At 37.5% G+C, this 16,979-nt stretch overlaps 2 protein-coding genes across 3 annotated transcripts; one reads left to right on the forward strand and one right to left on the reverse strand.

The window, feature by feature from the left end:
• The first annotated feature begins 1,349 nt into the window (after positions 1 to 1,349).
• Positions 1,350 to 4,843, forward strand: LOC110788588 (uncharacterized). 2 transcript variants are annotated; one of them, XM_021993207.2, is made up of 2 exons: positions 1,350 to 1,541; positions 3,270 to 4,843. In XM_021993207.2, exon 2 carries the CDS (start codon positions 3,299 to 3,301, stop codon positions 4,466 to 4,468), a length of 1,170 nt encoding a protein of 389 aa, XP_021848899.1. In that variant the 5' UTR covers positions 1,350 to 1,541; positions 3,270 to 3,298; the 3' UTR covers positions 4,469 to 4,843. The 2 variants fall into 2 exon arrangements, with proteins under 2 accessions (XP_021848899.1, XP_021848900.1); XM_021993208.2 differs by lacking the exon at positions 1,350 to 1,541 and adding an exon at positions 1,575 to 2,568.
• Positions 4,844 to 4,986: 143 nt separating this feature from the next.
• On the reverse strand, positions 4,987 to 10,341 carry LOC110788613 (translocase of chloroplast 159, chloroplastic). Its single transcript, XM_021993236.2, has 2 exons — positions 8,162 to 10,341; positions 4,987 to 8,073 (listed from the first exon to the last, which is right to left on the reverse strand). Exons 1-2 carry the CDS (start codon positions 10,145 to 10,147, stop codon positions 5,209 to 5,211), a joined length of 4,851 nt encoding a protein of 1,616 aa, XP_021848928.1. The 5' UTR covers positions 10,148 to 10,341; the 3' UTR covers positions 4,987 to 5,208.
• Between the last annotated feature and the right edge of the window lie 6,638 nt (positions 10,342 to 16,979).

The raw sequence follows: 16,979 nt of genomic DNA on the forward strand, positions 1-16,979 counted from the left end.
ACTATTAAATCTGATTGTTCTATCACGCCTAATAAAGATAATATCTTGGACAATTGAACTATCATGCTAGGTCCCTTAAATCAATCTAAACAAGATAATCACGATCGATTCTAGTATTATGTGTTGCATATTGCTAAAATCAATTCAGATTAGTTTAATAGTTAACGCATGTCCCTTCAATTATTTATGCTGAGCTAGTAAGGATATCCTGCCTCTGGAGTTATCGAAGAGCGAGTACTCCTCTCGGTAGTTACAGTCCCCCGAACCCTCAATCTCTGCCCTGCGGGTGTACGTTGAGCGATCCCCACACCAGGGATCACAAGGGAATCTATGGTCGTCGTGGTCAAACATAATTGCACTCCCTTTATGTCACGATAACCGGTTTTGTCATTTTTTCTCATTGTCGTTAAAAACTGAATGGCGACTCCTATATTACTAGTCAATTGGGTGTAAACTCACAGGAAATCCAATTACACTTGATTTGACAAAAAGAAACGTCACGCCCACGAGGGACGAGGTCACGCATTAGCCTCGTGCTTTTTCGACCCCTCACACCCATAATTTCACAAATATAGTAGTATAAAGGTAATTAAGCTAATAAAATATCATTATTGTTTAATTCGAAGTGGCTTAAAAACGAGGCTATTACAGTCAGAGTTTTGATTCATACTTATTTTACCCCAATTTGGAAAATCGTTATGAATTTAAGGGAATTAATTAACAAACATGATCAAAAAAAAAATATAATCCCAGTACCTATCTTATTCTAACCACAGTAGTTAACTTAGACCGAAAAAAGATTATTAGGTCCCAAACGGTGACAAAAAAAAACAATGAGGTCCTAACCAGTGATTTTTGTTAAAATTTAGTCCCCGATCATGGGGTTAACTCAAATATAATTGGATCATCTTATTATTCCTGTTCCTAATCCTTTCCAAATTGTAAAGTTGTTCAGTATCTGATAAGTAAGGAGGAATAATATTGATAGATGGTAATATAACTGAATGGCTTAATCATAACTTGGTTACATCATTTATTTGTATAGGAAACTATAACATAATTCTATTAGATTGAGGACTCTATTAGATTCCTAAACGAACCCAATTCTAATTTCCTAACCATAATAAAATCCTAAATATACCATAACTCTAAGGCTTCATTTGGTTGGGAGGAATTGGAAGGAAAAGAAAAATAGGCTTCCTGTATTTGATTCAAAAAATTATATGGGAAGAGAAAGGAAAGGAAAGGAAGAAAATTGGAAAGAAAGCACCTTTATAAAAATTTCACTTTTCTTTCCTTCCAAAATTAAAGGAATTTGGAAGGAAAGAGAACTAAAATCTATCGAATAAAACGTGGAGCGCCAAACCCACATTTTTTCACCGCCAAACCCTCATAATTTCCCACCTATATAAGTAAATATAAAAACCCTCAACTTCTCCCATTACGTTCCTTCTCCAACCTCTGCTTCATTGTTGTTCCCTCTGCAACCTCCGCTCTGCTTCATCATCAACTTCCATCGATCGGTTGTGCGCCTCATTCAAGTAAATCTCCTATTGATATTTTGAACTTATTTCAATTAATCATACTTCTGTGATATTTTTTGGATTGTTTATTCTTCTGATATTAAAGATAATCATATTGTATAATAAGTTCTGTGATATTATAATATTCTTTGTCGTTTTTCTGGTCTAATTGAAGTTGTAGGATTACTGGTTAATTTGTCCCAAACATGTTTTGCAGATTTTAATTTTGTTATAATGTTATATTATTAGTTTGTTTATATAAATTACCATCTTTAATTACAATTTGCAGCAATGAACTTTTGGAGTTAGTGGATTTGGTGTCATTATTTGCGGCAATTTGCGGTTGGGGTTGTAGAATTAATGGTCAATTTGGGGTTATAGGATTAGTGGTCACTTTGCAGCAACTTATACATTTGCGGTTGGGGTTGTAAAATTAATGATCAATTTGGAGTTATAGGATTAGTTCTGTGATATTTGGTAAAATTAAACAATGTCAGACATTGTTTTGTTCTTTAACCATTTTGCGTAGTCATTGTTAAAGAACAAAACAATGTAAAAGCTAGCGGTAAGCAATGATTATGTTCTCGTGAAGTTCGGCAGTAGTCATATGCAGGTATGATGTAAATTATATCGGTTGTGAGTTATTATTATTTTTTAATTTTAATTTTGTTTCTTTCTCTTCCCTTTCTTTACTAGTATTGTACCAAACAAAGTATTCCTATCAATTCCTTCCGTCAAATCAAATATGGAAAATATAGTTTATTTCCTTTTTTTTCCCTTCCTTTCCTTTATTAATATTGAACCAAACACGGCCTAACAGTATTAGTCGTCCAATACTTACCAAACTTTCATTATAAATTCTTGGGAATTTCTCTCATCCAAAATAATACGAAGTAAAATTTTCTGTCTCCCTAAACTCCAAACTTAGCCATCTGAATCTCCTTCCTCCACCAGCATCTTCTATAACCAATTAACCACCCATAAACCAAAGTCGGGGTCGCCTCTGCCAACCACCTCTTTTTCTCTGTTGTTGCTGCTCTTCTAGGTAATTATCTACAAGTATTTTGTATCCATTTTTCTGTTGATTGTATTTGTATTTTGATTGATTCTACAAAGTAATTTTCTAAATTTTTAAATATGTTATGTTAGGGTTTTTTTGTTAGCTTTGTGTTGATATGATTCGGTGTTTCTGATATGATTCAGTTGTGTTTGTTTTTTGGTTTATAATTCACTTGAAATTCGTATGATTAATGGGAGTTAAATTAAAAAGTTGAATCTATATAATTTGATTCGTAAGCTTCTTATTAACATTGTTGTTTTGGTTTTAAATTGGTATTGCCAAGACTCAAGAGAAGCTAAACTTTGAATTGTTTAAATATTGCCGTCTAAAAAGTTGCTTCCTTTTCCTATTATACACGCGGGTGTACAACGCTAATGAACACAGAGAATTATTTCAATGTACATGTACTAGTGAAATATTTAATCTATATGTTCTATGGATTTGAACTATATGTTCATTGGCTATATGTTCTTTGGGTATGAACTAGCAAAGGAAGTACTCCGTATTAGATTTGTCCTACTTTTTGGTATTAGATATCAATGCATGTGATCTTGTTTCGGCTATTCGTACCCCTTGTGCATCTCTTTCTCCTGTCTTGTTATCTTCATCCCTAAACTTGTACCTTTCTTTATGGTCCTTACAAGTTCTCTTGTTAATGTTATTTATCATTTATTTATTTATTGAAGGCACAACTTGGTGTAACCCATAAATTTCCATGACAATAAATTGGAGTGAGATTCCAGATGAACTTGCTAGAAAAATTGCAGCTGAGCATATGGGAAATTTAGAAGATTTTGATACTTTTGGGGAGGTTTGTTCTAGGTGGAGATCTGCAATAAAGGGTGTGAACTTCCGCCCATCAAAAAATACTCAACTACCTTGGTTGATGCTAACTGATCCTCCTAATAGCTCATACCGTAGGTTTTACAGCCTCTCTAGACACATATTCACTAAAATCTATTTGCCCCATTTGGATGATGAGGACAAGGATGACCATCGAATATATTTATCTTCAAAAGGGTGGCTTCTTTCTTTGAGTAGGAAAAATCGTAATATCACTATTTTCCATCCATTTTCAGGCAAAGTGATCAAGCTACCAAGTTTTCCACCTGAGTTAATGGAATTCTCTTTTGATCAATGGGACGACATTAGTTATCAATATCTTTTTAGCAAATTTATTTTATCCGCAAGCCCGTCGGATTGTGATGATGATTATACTGTTGCAATCTTGTTCGAGAGAACACAACTATTAGCATTTTGGAGACCTGGGGAGCACACATGGGCTAAACCTGCAGTGGATTTCCATATTCATTTGGTGTTTGATGTTTGCTTTTTTCAAGGAGAATTTTATGCCATTGATAGTGTTGGACAAGTCATGGCATTCGGAAGTGAAAAGACAAATCAAAAACCAAGAATCGTTGCAGACTTAATAAGTCAAGGTGTTTTACCAGAGATACCTATAAATTTATATCTAGTGGAAGTGGAGAACAAATTGTTGGTGATACATAGGCATGTGTTTGTAGTTGATGAGATAAAGAAGGATGAAGATGTGTATTGGACTATATCTTTTGAGGTATTTCAACTGAATGTTGACAATGGGAAAGCCAAACAAGTCCAAGATATAGGCGATCGAGCTATTTTCTTAGGCTATAACTCTACTTTCTCCTTAAAGGCATCATCAGATAAAGATGGATGCAAGTCTAATTGCATTTATTTTACCGATGACAATGGCTATTTATTTCGTCCATCGCATGATCGTAATGGAGGAGGAAGCGACATGGGTATATATAGCATTACACAACAGAAAATAATTGAGCGGTATTATGAAGGTCCATCACAATTTTGTTTTGTCTCTCCACCCTTGTGGGTGGAACGCCCTTATTGAAAAGCTTATAGTTATTTTTGTTACATTTACTTTTCATTTTATACAAACTTTTAAGAAAGACGGTCTAACGGTTAGACCACTAATTAGTTAACCGCTGAAACCAATTAGTTAAGTTTGAAATTTAATTAGTTAAGGAACGAAACCAATTAGTTATGCAACGGAACCAATTAGTTAAGCACTGAATCAATAAGTTAAATAATAAAACTGATTAGTTAAGCAATGGGATCAATTAGTTAAGATTTTATGAGTTTTAGTTATTAATAAGTTTGTTCGAAAATAATAACTATTCAACTCATAAATTTAACTATTTGTCTTTATACCTTAACTATTTTGTTATTCAATTAATTATGATTTTATTACTTATAGTTATGTTTTCCACTATTTTAGTTAGTACCAAAAAAGTGGTCTAACCGTTAGACGGTCTTACACAAAAGCTTTTGTTCATTTTATGGAGTAAAATATATTAGAATTTTTTTAATAAATAGTGGTAATTTGTAAGAAATAATAAATACCATTGATGGGAAAAAACAGAAGTGGACTTTCATATCTCATATTAATACACTGATAACCCGCAATACTAGCAAGTAGGGAATATCCCAAAAGAAAGAACTACTAGTGATGAAACAAAGCCTTATTGAGAATGAAAAAAGAAGTGACTCAAAAAACAACAGAGTAAGCAATCATAATTTGATCACTGTTGCAAAAAGTAAATGACAAAAACCAAAATTGAAATGCGGGTTTTAGTAGATAGAGTAATTCTCACTGACATTAGGCCTGAATTTCCGATAAATGGCAAGAGCAATTGGAACAAGACCAGCATATGCAAGAGCTACATGATCGGAGCTGCTTGTCCTCACAGTGATCTGCCCACTCTGTTTGTTGTTCAAAGCAACACGAACAGCCATCTTTGTACCCCGACCAACAGAAAGCTGGGACTGAAGGTTTGCTCCGATTGCCAAATCCCCTCTCCATTTCATCAATGACAGCACAAATGAGGACTGATCTTGGCCAATTGGATAATCTGCTTCTCTGAGACGTACTTCAAAATTAGCTCCATAAGCAGCATCTTTCTGAGAACGAACAGTACCTGTGCTCCCCACCAAAACAAGCCTCTTGCCTAAAGCAATTTGATCCTCGAGTTTTACTCCAGTTGCCACATTCTCCCCCAAAAAAGTAACAGATACTCCAGCAGCTGTCTTGTTCTTCTTCAAGTTTTTGAATTTGCTTTCCCCTCTCACAATGTAGGCAAGTTGCTTCCCAATAGTTTGAATATCAAACCCAACTAAACTTGAACCGTTTTCTCCATGCTTGGCCGACATTGCAGAATCCAAGTGGATGTTGAAGTCTTTCTTATCCTTAGTCACCTGCACTGTAACAGCTGCAGGGAACTGTCCTGCAATTCCAAGATTCTGCTCAACATTGACCCCATCATACCCACAATCATGGTCCCAACCATGAGTGTCCAAAACTGGCCGAGCCAAGAACTGTGAAGTTGGCTCCAAGAATCGATATCTATAAGCTGGGGTGTCACTGTCAAAAGATGGCGGCAAAACCATGTCAGGCAATGGAACTGGTACAGCAGCTGGGGCACCATTCTCACCATCATAATCTTCTGCCATCTCACTGTAGTCATCCAAACTAGTTTTGCCGTTCTTCTTCATGTCTCTCATTCTTTTGAGCTCCTCTTTAAACTGCTTCCTCTGTAGAAGCTTCACTCGGTAGTCATATTCCTCAAAATATGCCTTCTTTTGCTCTCTACTGAGCTTAGCCATCTGAGTTTTCCTTAGAGGCTTAAATGGTGGGAGCTGATCATACTCATCTTCTTCTTCCTGATCAGAATCGGACAAGTCGTCCAAGTCAATATCAGAATCACCATTGTCACCACCCTGATCAGCTGAAAGTTTGGGGTGAGTACGAGGTTGCAACAGTGAAGATAACAAGTATGGGAGAGGAGGTGAACGGGCACGGAAATTAAAAAGCTTTCGGTGATCAACAGGATCTTGAGGTTTTGCGGTCAAACTTGCGTCCGCCAAGATTTTTAAAGAGTAGCAAAGCAACATTAACTGTGGCCTCCAGGCCTGGCCGTTAGGAAGTACCTTCATTCCCTCTCGGTTCTTCCTACATGCAGGGTGGTTCTCCACAAGGGAGACAGGGTTCATCATGCCTAGATTCATAAAACGCAAATCACCAACAGCTTGACCAATAGACTGCTGTACCACATGACTACGTTGTCCCACAAACACCTCATAACCAAGTGGAGTACCAGTTGGGCCGTCTGGAGGTGCACAAGCAGCATGAGTGAGAGTCAGAATAGTACTCCGCCAAATGGAAGCACCAAGAGAGTTAGTGATTGCCCTCAACACGGGTAGATCATTTAGATCCCGTGTCTGTGAATCTAGCCGATCCACATAAAGTGTGAGATCTGGAGGATATTTCTTGGTCAATTTCTTGACTGAGGCTAAGACTTTACGGTTAAAACCTTGCTCCAATGCGGAAGATTTTAGACCAGGTGCATCAATCACCCTGATCTTAACCCCATCTACAATTCCACTAATCTCCTGAACAGAAGTGGTTTCGGGTTCAAATGCATTGATTTTGACCTTCTCTTCACCAAATATAGAATTGATGGTGGCACTCTTACCAACACCACTTTTCCCAAGAACCAGGAGGTTCAAGGAAAAGTCTAAATCATCTTTCCCCTCAGCCTCAAGCTGCATAGCTCTCTGTTTGGCGTTATCAAGACTGAAGGATGGAATTGCTGTCCTTCCTGCAAGAATTGCTAGTTTATAGAGAACTTGTGATGATACAGATTGATCTACTGTCTGACCAAGTCTTTGAACAAGTCTCAAGAACTTCACCCGCAGCTCGTGTATACTCTTCTGCTTCTTTTTGTCCTCTTCACTTAGGCTCTCCTCGGATGGTGCAGCACCACTAGGCGGAGCAAAGATGCTGGAATTGCTTGAACTAGGAGCAGGTCTCACAGAACGGAGTGATGTTCCCAAACCAGCAGGACGCTCAACAGAGAAAAGCCGAGATCCATCTTGAGATGTTATAGTGATAGGGCCACCATCTGAACCAGCACTAGTTGCCGCTTTCAAAAGAGCAGCTAATGCAGCAGAATCAATTAATTCTCTGCCCTCCCCCTCCTCATCAGAATCAGCTTCTTCTTCTTCTTCCGAGTCTGTGACAACCTGTCCATCAATCATCTCCGAACGATCACCAGATGCCAACTCCTCCATAAAATCTCTGGAGGAGATTTCACTCTTATAAAACGGAGGTTCACCTTCACCATCAGAGCCTCCATCATCATGTTCTTGTGGTACATGAAACCTCTCCTCAGCTTCCTCTCCCTTCTCTGGGATCGAAGTTTCAATTTGCTCATCGTTCTTATCAGATGTAGCATCATCTCCATGATCAAGCTGAGCCTTACCTTGCTCCCCACCAGAAACAAATTGTATTTCATCAGCAGTCTCATGCTGCTTGGGTTTGTCAGCTTCTGCCTTAATCTGTTCTGTGTTCAGTACCTCAGCAGCCTCTACTGATGCAGATTTTTCTGCTTCGTTCGTGTAGGCCTCTTTGGCCTCTTCACCAGAAACATCAACATTCTGTAAAAGAAAACCTGGTTTAGCATAGCAGATTCGGCAATACCATTGGCAACTAATTTAACATGATTATCATATAATTAGTACTCACCTCAGCTGAGTTTGCATGAATCAGAGGCACAAACTCATTGGCCGGTGTCACCTTTTCACCAACAGGTGCTGCTACTTCCTTGACTTCCGTTTTAGTCTCTGCTCCAGAGTTCCCCACAAGAGGAATTTCAGATCTCACAGCAGCAACATCAACATTCTCCTCAGCAGCGACATCAACATTCTCCTCAGCAGCGACATCAACATTCTCCTCATCAGCAACAGAGTCTCCTCCATTTGTAACCTTTGTTGCATCAATTTTTCTGGAATTAGAGTCCATTTCAGCAGGTTCTTCTACAACAGAATCTTCTACTGTCGAAGCAGATTCTTCAACACCAGCATTTCCAACATCTGCTCCTGCAATCTCTGAGTCACTCTTTTCCTTGCCTTCTATTTCAGTTCCCGCCACTCTAGAATCCCCCACAACATCTGCTCCAGATCTTACGGATTCAACAACATCCCCCTTATCAACAATAGCATCTCCTGCATTTGTTACCTTTGCCTCGACAATATCTTCAGATTTAGAGTCTATTGCAGCAGGTTCTTCTGCAACAGAATCTTGCATAGTCGAAGCAGATTTGGAATTTATTGCAGCAGGTTCTCCTGCAACAGAATCTTTCATTGTCGAAGCAGGTTCTTCTGCAACAGACTTTTCCATCGCCACAGCAGGTTCTTCTGCAACAGAATTTTCTATCACTGCAGCAGGTTCTTCTGCAACAGAATTTTCCATCACCACAGCAGGTTTTTCAGCAACTGAATCTTCCATTGTCAAAGCGGGTTCTCCTGCAACGGAACCTTCTGTTTTCAAAGCAGATTCCTCAACAACATCATTTTCACCCTCTGTTTCTGAATTCCCAGAGTCTTTCCTTTCCTCTACCTCCCCAACAATAGCAGCTCCGGACCTAAGAGCTTCACCAGCATCAACATGTATCGATTCCACAACAGAATCCCCCTTATCAGTTAACTTCACTCCGGTATCTTTAACCGATTCAGAATCAGCTAAAGCAGGTTCTTCAACAACAGAGGTCTCCTCCTCCCCTACTTCAACCTCAGAATCCACCTTTTCTTCCTTATCCTCAGCAACAGTATCCACTGATTCAACTTTTGGGTCCTGCTTTTCTTCCTTATCCTCGGCGACAGTGTCCACTGATTCAACTTTTGAGTCCTCCTTTTCTTCTTCTACCCCAACAACAGCAACCCCTGACCTTAAAGCTTCAACAACATCCACTTTTATGGAATCCACAACAGCATCTCCCTCATTGACCAACTCAACACCAGGAGATTCAGAAGCATTTTCTTCTATTTTAGAGACCACACCATCATCACCAACAACATCCTTAGCCACAGAATCAACTTCTCCCTTTTCTTGGGTGCTCTCATCACCCAATTCTTCCTTTGCCTCCTCAAAAGACTCATCTTCGTCCTCGTTCTCTCCCTCCTCCTCCTCACCCAAAACCCTAACCCTGGGTGCCTTCTCGACACCATAAGACCTACCCATCATTTCCCCAACTTCACCACTATCCTCCTCTCCACTATCAACCTCAATTTCATCGTCATCATCAGAATCATCTCCGTCATCCGACACCTTCGCAACCGGCAACCCCGTCTTCGAACCCCGAACAGTCGGCGAAAACCCAGATGCAGGGGCATCAACCGCACCAACCTCAATCAATTTCTCTAGGGTTGGGTTATCTGGGCCAGCCAAAGGAGTCCCAAAATCCTCCTCACCATTCACATAACTCCCATTATTACCACTACTCGCAAAACTACTGCTAATACTACTATTACTGCTCCCATTACTACTAGTGGTAATCGAATTCTTATTAATTTCATCAAATTTCGTCATTTTTTCAGGAGAATTATTGTTTTCAACAACCAATTCGTTATCAAATTCATCATCATCATCGTCATCATGAGAAGGTAAAGCTCGAATACCTGAGGGTTGTCGGGCGAGAAGCGACGTGGAATTCACCTGGGGTTCTGACTCCATTGATTCAAGCTCTTGAAATTGCGAGTTCCTTCAATACAATGATTGAAGGAACGTCAAAAAATTAGGGTTTTAGGGTTCAGTAAATTTTGAAGGGGGGTTTTGGGTGGATTGAGTTATGAAGAGGAGGAGTGAAGAGAGGAGAGAGGAATGGTGTAAAGAAAGATAAGATGAGGGAATAAGGGATTAAGCACGCATCACCTCTTAACAAACGTCTTTGGGCCTTCCGTCGTCTATAAAATTATAATGGAAACATTGTATTTTGCATTTTTTACTCGATTTACTTCTTCCATTCCAATTAATTGTCAGTAATTCACTGTGAAATTATAACCCTAATTTAGCTGTTCATGAAATTAATATATACGGACTATATATATAAACAAAAGATCTTGTACGCACAAGGTGTATAATAAATTTATTGTACACCAAGATAACTTTTACATAATTTTTTATAACTTTTACTATGTTTTGATTAACTTTTATATTATAACAAAAAAGGTTGATAGATAAACATTTTAAACGGCTATATAACTAATTTTATACATTATTAGTGATTTTGAAAAAATATTTTTTATTAAAATAAAAAAATTACTAAAAAATTTATAACTTCTAAATATATAAAGGTAAATTTTACGTATTTTAAGTTCACTTTAACTTCGGTGTGCAATATTTATTGTACACCACTTGTAAATAAGAATTTGTGATATATAAATAAGTGTACAAATATTTGATTATGTTTTTTCAAAACCTACTCATTTACTACTCCGTTCGTCCTTTTTTATTCTTTACGTTTGGTATCATGCACGCAAGTTAATAACTAATTAATGTTGATACAAATTTCTCTTTTTTTATTTAAACAATGCAAACTACGTTTATTGATAATGTTTTCACATGTATAGTTAGATCCCTCCCTTTTTTTCTTCGCTTCAAGCACTTCCAAGTCACCTAGAGTACCTTGACGAAACTTGTCTTTAGTTACTTTGTGACCTCTTCTTTGATTTTCAAAGCTACATCCAGTTTCATCCGTCTCAATTTATACTTGACATGTATAGAATCTGGAATGACGGGGATCGTGTGCTGAGATATTTCCCTGTCTATACCTGGCATATCTTGATAAGAACAAATAAAAACATCGACGAATTCTAAAAGATTTACCTTTTGGCTTCTTTCATCATATGTGTGAGCTAATTTCTCTCTAAATTCGTCTCTGGTCTTCTGTACCGTGAAGAAAGAAAGTCTTCCTGGTAAGCCCCTTAGCTGATTCCCGATCCTCCTTCAAAAGTGGTGATGTAGGCGGATTGGTGGGGCTTAACATTATTCATGTTTGGAGTAGGTAGGAAAAGAAGGAAGGGTTATGCTTGAACTGGATGCTCTGCTAATGGAAGAGAAGGAAGCCTCAACCATAGAAAGGCAGATCCATAGGCCAAGGAGAGAAACCCGGTATTCGACCTGACATATGAGCTTCTGGGCGAAATTGTGCTTTAAACGTTTTTCAAAAGCCTTAGTCACGTCTCGGAAGTTCCTCTTAAGTTGGAGTCCTTTATTGTTGTTGTAGGAATTGCAATAGCTGGTGTAAGTAGCTGGTGTAAGGCTGAAAGAAGAGAGCCCCTTCGACTGCTAACTCTTAGCAATATCCATTATTATATAGTTACAGATCAGTTCTGACTTTTCTTTGCTCAATAAGAGTGAAGTGAGTCTAGGGTGAGCAGTTTCTGTCTCCAGTATAAGCAATTAGAACTTAACTTAAATCGTTCTTCACTCGTTAGGGAAAGAGAACTCCTAAAAGCAGCCTTTCTCTTATTGTAGATAGATGCAATTATGCAAACTGAATGCAGAGTGGAGATGAGGAAACTAAGACCGAAAGCAAAGGCTGCAAGTTCTACCTCCCAGCCTCCCCAGTGGACTCCTTTCCCCTTTCTTTAATTATAGCATAGATCGAATTTATCCAAAATATGACATTGAAAAAATGTGAGAGTTGTATTGTCTCAATGGAAAAGTGTGAAAGGTTTAGTGTCCCAATGATTTTAATTAATTAAAATAATCATTTGCATGATTTTTGAAAGAATATTAAGGTACTTTTTATACAATGTAAAAGGAAAGATTCTAAATGTAAAGATTAAAATGGGACACCAAAAGTATAAAGCATAAAGAATAAAAAGAGACGGAAAGAGTACTAATTAAGTAAATGAATGCAAACTATCTCGAGTTGTACATTAAGAGTCTCGTTTTACGAACGCGCCTCTATAAAAGTAGCTTAGTTATTCATGTGCTTCATGTCCTAAAATATTCATACGCTCGTGAAAGTTTTACGTTGGAAGAAATGTTGTAATTATTTAGAAACTTTCCAATTTGGAAAGTATTGCAATTAATTTGAAGTAAATGGATATTTATGATTTCTTCCAACGACGATAGTTATTTTTTTTCCTTTTGGAGAATTTCCAAGTTGATTTTTTGGTGTTTGGTGAAGTTCTATTCTTTAAAACCTTATTTTCTACGGAGTACTTTTTATAATGTCCACTTAACGATTAAATTCCCATTCACTTTGGTGGATAAATAAAAACGGGTCCAACTCAAAGGGTAATATAGTAGTTTCTCTTTCTTGTAAATGAAAATTGGAATTTTTCATGAAATACCCCGAGGTTTAACTTAATTCATCATATACCCTCGTATTTTCAATAATTCACCATATACCCATGAGGTTTACATTTTTTCCATGACTTGCCCTTAATGCCTAACGCCGTTAAATTTATGTTAGTTTACACTTTCTCCTTCCCTTCTTTCTCGTTTCTCCCTACCTCCAAGACATCACCACCCCTCTGTCATCCCATACCCCCACCCCTACCCCCCAACCACCAAGAAATTACCACAAATAAGTTGACTTTTCTTCTGCTTCTCTCTCCTCCTCTACTCGGCCTCGTCGCAGCCCAGGCCGCCGTTGCTGCCTTTGCCTCTCAAGCGTGGCTGCAGATTAACCTTTTCTTTCCTCTCTACCCTTCTCGTTTCTTTCCTCCATGGGAGATTCTCTCTCCTCCTCCATGGAAGATGGTGTCCGACCATTTCTCTCTCGTCAAAGGGAATTGTGTGTTGGAGTTGGATGAGAATGGGAATTTGCACAATTTGAAAATAGTTTCGGAAATCCAGGTTTCAATTTAACTCAATTTTCTATTAACAGACATTTTTTTCCCAATCGAATTGGTGGTTTAAAGATGGTCGGTAGTAGGCCGGGCTAGGGGTTTGGTGGTGTATGTGGGTCTTTTGTGGTTGTGCATTGTTGATGGTAGTGGTTCACAATGAGGAGAGGAAAGAGCACGACGAGGTGATGAAAGAGAAAAAATGTAGAGGGTGCTCATGCAAGTATGCCTATGGAACATGAAAACTCAAAATTGAGGATTAATTACTTGCATTACGAGTCCCACAAAATTCACCCCATGTTTACCCGAATTTTCACCGAATAAACCTGGGAAATCAACAAATTTAATTCAACATTTATAGAATCGTCTAATTATTGGGTGTTAAAACTACCCCAAATAAGCTAAAATGGTGCTTATTGAATCATTGGATGTTAATTTAGCACCACCTTTGCTTGGGAGAATGACTGTTGTGGAGGGGAGGAGAGAGAAAATGAGGGGCAATCATGGTGGTGAGAAACAACAAGGGAAGATAAGAAACCCTTAAATTCTAACGGCAACTTAACATCAAGGTCAAGTCATGGAAAAAATGTAAATCTCATGGGTATATGGTGAATTATTGAAAACACGAGGGTATATGGTGAATTAAGTTAAACCTCAGGGGTATTTATGAAAAATTCGATGAAAATTTCAAATTTTGATGTTTTTACCTAAATATATAGGTATAAACTTCAATAAATCATGTCGATCATATGCTATAGGAGAACCTGACCAAACACAAGTCTAACCATCTTAAAACCAATTGATATGTTAGTCAACTTCCCTCATTTTTTTTCATGTAGAACAATTAGTTTTAAATCGCATATGGATATTATTATCTCTATTATATAAGCCAAGAGGGGAGGGTTAAATGGGTAAATACACTTTTCGTGTCCCTTTTAAAAAGACTAAATTGCCCTCCACTTTTTACTCTCAAACCCTTACCTCCGCCGTTTCACTTTCACTGCCTCACACATAGCTCTCTTTCTCTCTCCTAGGTAAATCGAGTTCAAGAAATCCCGCTCTTCTCTTCTCCCCCTCTCAATTTTCTCTCTCATCAATTTTCTCTCACCAAACAACACTGAGGCCATGTCTAGGGTTAGGCTTCTCACCGTCGTCCAGCGAAGATGGTCATCCTCAGCCGTCTCGGCGGCGGCGTCTCCTCGATAGCCAAATTTCCGGATTACGGTAGTCATATTTCCAGATTTTGTTTCAATTTTCATCACATTTCTTCGATTTTATTTTAATTTTCGTTAATTTTGGTTGTAGACGAGGCTGAGCAAATATCCCACCACCCTCTGCCCTCTGCATCCACCGCTCTTTCTCTCTCCAACCTTTAAATTCTAACAAAAATGGCGGCGGCGCTACGAGCTACGTCCTCCACTATATCAAAAAAACTCACCATCGTCAGTAGCAGCACACCACCGTTTGGTGGAGCACGGTGGTCGTCTTCATGGTGGGGCCATGTGGATCCGGCACCTTAAAGACCCTATCCTCGGTGTAACCGAGCTTTCTTGGCCGATCTGTATGTTTTTTGACTTTAATAATTATGCATTTTTTTAATTTATTCGGATTGAAAAAAAGGGTAAAGGGAAAAGAATTAAGCATGTTTTAATTTATTTATTGCTTCCGTTATTTTGGGATTTTTGGTGTTTCGGATTATTTCTCATCTCACCTCACAGATGGAAGCTCCACAGATTCACAAAAAGGTGATTTATTCTTTGTTTAGCCTCCAATTTCCAATATCAAGATATACGATTCATTTTGAGATTATTATTATTTTGATTCATTCGGTTTTTTTTTTTTCTTGGAATGTTTATGCATCCCTAAAGTGAAAATCCATTTGTTGACTTCGCAGGTGCCACCATTTCTCAAGCTCCTCTCTTACAGGTATGAAACTCATTTTTCTATAATTTCAGAAATATTTAGTTCTGTTTTTTTTCCTGTCAATTAATTTGTTTCTACAATGTTTTTGAATGAAATGAGTTTTTGTTGGTTGTGGTAGAGGGAATCATGTTCATGTTCATTCGGTTAAAACTAATTCTGTGAGTCATGAAGTTTAAACGTGCTCACTTTCTTTCTTTAAAAAACAATTGGCAAATTTCCAAGAATGCAAGAGAACATAAAACACTAGGAATGAAATAGGCAGTAAATTGCTTATTGACGGCTCTTAAAACAGGAGCAATATAACTCTGGTAGTTTTGTTGAATTGGTTTTTCATTTTCTGTTATTGGACCTTTTTTCGTAGTTATTGATCATAGTGAATCAATAATCTGAAATGCAGGGTTTTTCATTTTCTGTTATTGGACTTTTTTTCCGTAATTGTTGATCATAGTGAATCAATAACCTGATTTTAATTATGCTGCTTTGTTTGATCATAGGGATCGAGTAGAAATGCAGGGTTTCATGTCATTCATTTTCTGTTATTGGACCTTTTGATTTGAATTAACAGTTTGTATTTAGCTAATGGATTTTATTTAGGGTGTTTTTTCTGTTCCTTTTGTTTTACATCCTTATTGAAAAATCAGATATGTGATTTTTATTCATTTTTTTGTTGCATTAATTCCAGCTCAGATTTTATGGTTATAATGATTTTGTTAGGTTTTGATTTGCATGTGGTTTCGCATTTTTGGTTTAGGGTTTAGGGGTGAGCTCATTGGTGATGCTTGCATAGGGGTTGAGCTTTGTGTCTTTAATGGTGGAGAGTTAGGTTTGTTCTATGTATGATGAAGATCCTACATTTATTGATTAAATCGAAGTTGGGAGTTTTATTCACCAGTGATTCGTGTATTTGAGGTTAAATGCATGTTTTTTATTTGGGTTCATATTACATATTTAGTCAAATTATTGCCAAGTTCGTTGCTTTTTTTGATTTGGGTTAAATCCTCATAATTATATCTGATTTTAGATGTAACATGTACTCTTTTATGTAGGCTGGAGTGTACTCTTATATGCACGCAAAGGCTGAAGGTGCAACAACAATCAAAGGCTGAAGTGTTGTACCAGCAGGTCGCTTATGGCAACATCAAAGCTCTTCACGGAGAAGGTGCTGGACTTGAGGTAATTTTCGATTCATTATTCAATTTCCCCTAAAAAAATCTTATGTTTTTTCAAATATTAGCTTTTGGGGTGAAATTAAGGAAATTTTAGGGTTTTTAAATTCTCGGGTTCAGTCTTAGGTCTATGTTGAGATTTAGGTTCGGGAAAGTGGTTTGGTGCCCATGAGTTTAGCAAAGGCTTTGGTGCGCTTCGGAGTAGCATCTTCAGAGTGAGAAAAAAGAGAAAGAATTGATTTTTTTTAAATGGAATTAATAAATTAATATTTCTGGGTTTGTGATGATTATAAAGAAGAGAGAGAGAGAGAGAGAGAACTTTTATGATGCTGCATTTGTTGATCATAGGTATAACTTAGCATAAATTTGTTCTTTTGTTGGGAGTTGGGACCTTGAGATCATTTGCAGTGTTAATATTTGATTTTATTTTCTCTGTATTTTGGTTTTGGTTTGGTTTGGTATTTGTTTTGTGTATTGGTTAATGTGGATGATGAATCAATATGTAGTTTTGATGATCTGGGTTTGTGATTTATATTTTAGATTGATTTTATTTGCTATTTTTATGGCTTTCTTTTTGGGTTTATGAGTAATTTTGATGATTAGAGCCTCGATATT

The sequence above is a fragment of the Spinacia oleracea genome, chromosome 6 (assembly GCF_020520425.1).
Source record: "Spinacia oleracea cultivar Varoflay chromosome 6, BTI_SOV_V1, whole genome shotgun sequence".
NCBI classification, from domain to species: Eukaryota; Viridiplantae; Streptophyta; class Magnoliopsida; order Caryophyllales; family Amaranthaceae; genus Spinacia; species Spinacia oleracea.